At 59.7% G+C, this 2,134-nt stretch overlaps 1 protein-coding gene across 1 annotated transcript in view; it reads left to right on the top strand.

Annotated features, from left to right (window-relative positions):
* Positions 1-359: 359 nt before the first annotated feature.
* Positions 360-2,134, top strand: part of RGS14 (regulator of G-protein signaling 14) — a gene marked incomplete at its 5' end in the record, with an annotated part of 4,264 nt that continues 2,489 nt past the window's right edge. Inside the window, 7 exon segments of the mRNA XM_009076247.1 lie at positions 360-550; positions 657-749; positions 1,238-1,381; positions 1,539-1,688; positions 1,867-1,987; positions 2,075-2,123; positions 2,125-2,134. The exon segment at positions 2,125-2,134 is cut by the window's right edge and continues 48 nt beyond it. Coding sequence (XP_009074495.1) covers positions 360-550; positions 657-749; positions 1,238-1,381; positions 1,539-1,688; positions 1,867-1,987; positions 2,075-2,123; positions 2,125-2,134 — 758 coding nt within the window.

Genomic DNA, 2,134 nt, shown 5'->3' with positions numbered 1-2,134 from the left:
CATGTCCTGAGAAATGGAGATGAATTCAGTCACCTCTGCCCATATTCCATGTTTTCCTCCACACTGTGTGCCCTCTGTGTCCCCTTTCCCTCCTGGCTGAGCTCCTTCCCCATCAGCTCTTTTTCCCTGGGAGATGAGTCACAGGTGGAGTCACGGTGACACCCAGGGAGGGAAGGACTGCCAGTGCTGGCAGGGAGAGCTGTCATGCCGGGAAGTGCCAGCTGTGGCATCGCAGTGCTCAATCTTTCAAGGATGGCACTGTGATGCCGAGGGCTCACCAGCTCCGATCGGGATGGGGCGGATGAACTCGCTGCAGGCACAGAGGGCTGTTGGTGACAGGAAATGATGCTGGAGGACAGGCAGGCAGGCAGAATTTACCCTTTTTTCTCTCTCAGAGTTAAATGCCTCCAGGGCCCGTGGCAGCAACCACAGTGTGAACAGCCTTCCGGGCCCACCAACCACCTGTGGCTCCACACAGGGGTCTGTGGTCAGCTGGGCTGAATCCTTCGAGACGCTGCTGCAGGACCGTGTGGCTGTCACCTACTTCACTGTGAGTGCTACAGCCCAGAGTTCAGTCCCCACTCCTATCTGCTGGTGTCAACCAAGTGTCCCACAGCCACAGTGTGGCCAGGACAACAGCTCTCTCTGTTCTACAGGAGTTCCTCAAGAAGGAGTTCAGCGCCGAAAACGTCTACTTCTGGCAGGCATGCGAGCGCTTCCAGCAGATCCCAGCCAGTGACACACAGCAGGTACTGGCCTCCCTGCAGCTGAGCCTGGGTCACACAGCTGCTGGGAGGGACGTGGGCAGAGGTGCAGGTAGCTGCATGCATGTCCAGGGGTCCTGGCAGACCCTTGTTCTGAGGCCAAGCAGGTTGGGGGTTCTTCAGGGAGAAATAAGGAGATGGATGTGATGTGCATCTGAAAAGCCACAGCTGTGACTACCTGCACAATGGAGCAGGATGTGCTTCCCCAGCCTGGGGCAGCCAGAGGGTGGAGAGTGCTGCTATAGGTGTCAAAAGAGACCAAGGGCAGAGATAGACTGGGGGTCATGGGGATGGAACCAGGCAGCTGGTGGGGATGGTTCCTACCTCAGGCTGTACCACTGCAGAGATTGGTGTTATGCCAGACCTTGGTCCTGGAGTCCAGGTACCGAGCTGGGTCTGTGGGGTGAGCCAAGGGGTCCCCCAGGGTAGCATCAAGGAGGGAGAGTCTCAGCCTGACCCCCCTGTTCCCCCAGCTGGCCCAGGAGGCACGGCGGATCTACGATGAGTTCCTCTCCAGCCACTCAGTCAGTCCTGTGAACATAGACAAGCAGGCCTGGATCGGGGAGGACATGCTGGCCACCCCCTCCCCGGACATGTTTCGTGTCCAGCAGCTCCAGGTAGGGACAGCACCTGTGCTCCACCCCTAGGATGTTGAAGGGCTGTGGGACCACCCTGTGCTTCACCCAGCATCACTGCTGTCACCATGGGGCAGTGGCTGGAGTGGGCTGCAGGTGTGCAGGGGGCTTTAAACACACACACATCCTTCCTTTCCAGATCTTTAACCTGATGAAGTTTGACAGCTACACACGCTTTGTGAAATCCCCACTCTACCAGTCCTGCCTGCGGGCAGAGAGCCAGGGGCAGCCCCTGCCCGACCTGCGGCCCCACTCCCGCAGCAGCAGTCCCCCTCCTGACCTCAGCAAGGTGAGTAGGGGGTGAAGGAGGGGAAAAGGGATGTGTTCCATCAGTGCGGGGTTCCTTCCCTGCTGCTCGGAGCAAACCCAGCCCCAGGCTGAGCACAGACAAGCAGTCAGGAGACTAGAGAAAGGGAAGGGGAAATCTCAGATGTCCCTGTGCTGAGATGATTCTCTGTTCACCCCAGAAGTCAAAGCTGAAGCTGGGAAAGTCCCTGCCACTGGGTGTGGAGACAGCAGGCAGTGGTACCAACCGCAGCCCCCGCCGGTCCTTCAGGAAGGGAGAGCGGCGCGAGCCCTCCTGGGCAGGTAGGTGCTGTGCTGAGCAGGGCAGAGGGGCCACGCCGCCCCTGAAGGGTGCCCATGTCCCCACCACCATCCCTCTGTCCATCCTAGAGGGGGGAGAAGGCGGAAGGGGTGCCCTGATGTGGCGGGGATCGGAGGGGCACCCGCAGA

This window comes from Acanthisitta chloris, unplaced genomic scaffold (genome assembly GCF_000695815.1).
Source record: "Acanthisitta chloris isolate BGI_N310 unplaced genomic scaffold, ASM69581v1 scaffold20156, whole genome shotgun sequence".
Lineage (NCBI taxonomy): Eukaryota > Metazoa > Chordata > Aves > Passeriformes > Acanthisittidae > Acanthisitta > Acanthisitta chloris.
The sequence above is the reverse complement of the archived record's forward strand: the minus strand, read 5'-3'. Positions and strand labels throughout refer to the sequence as shown.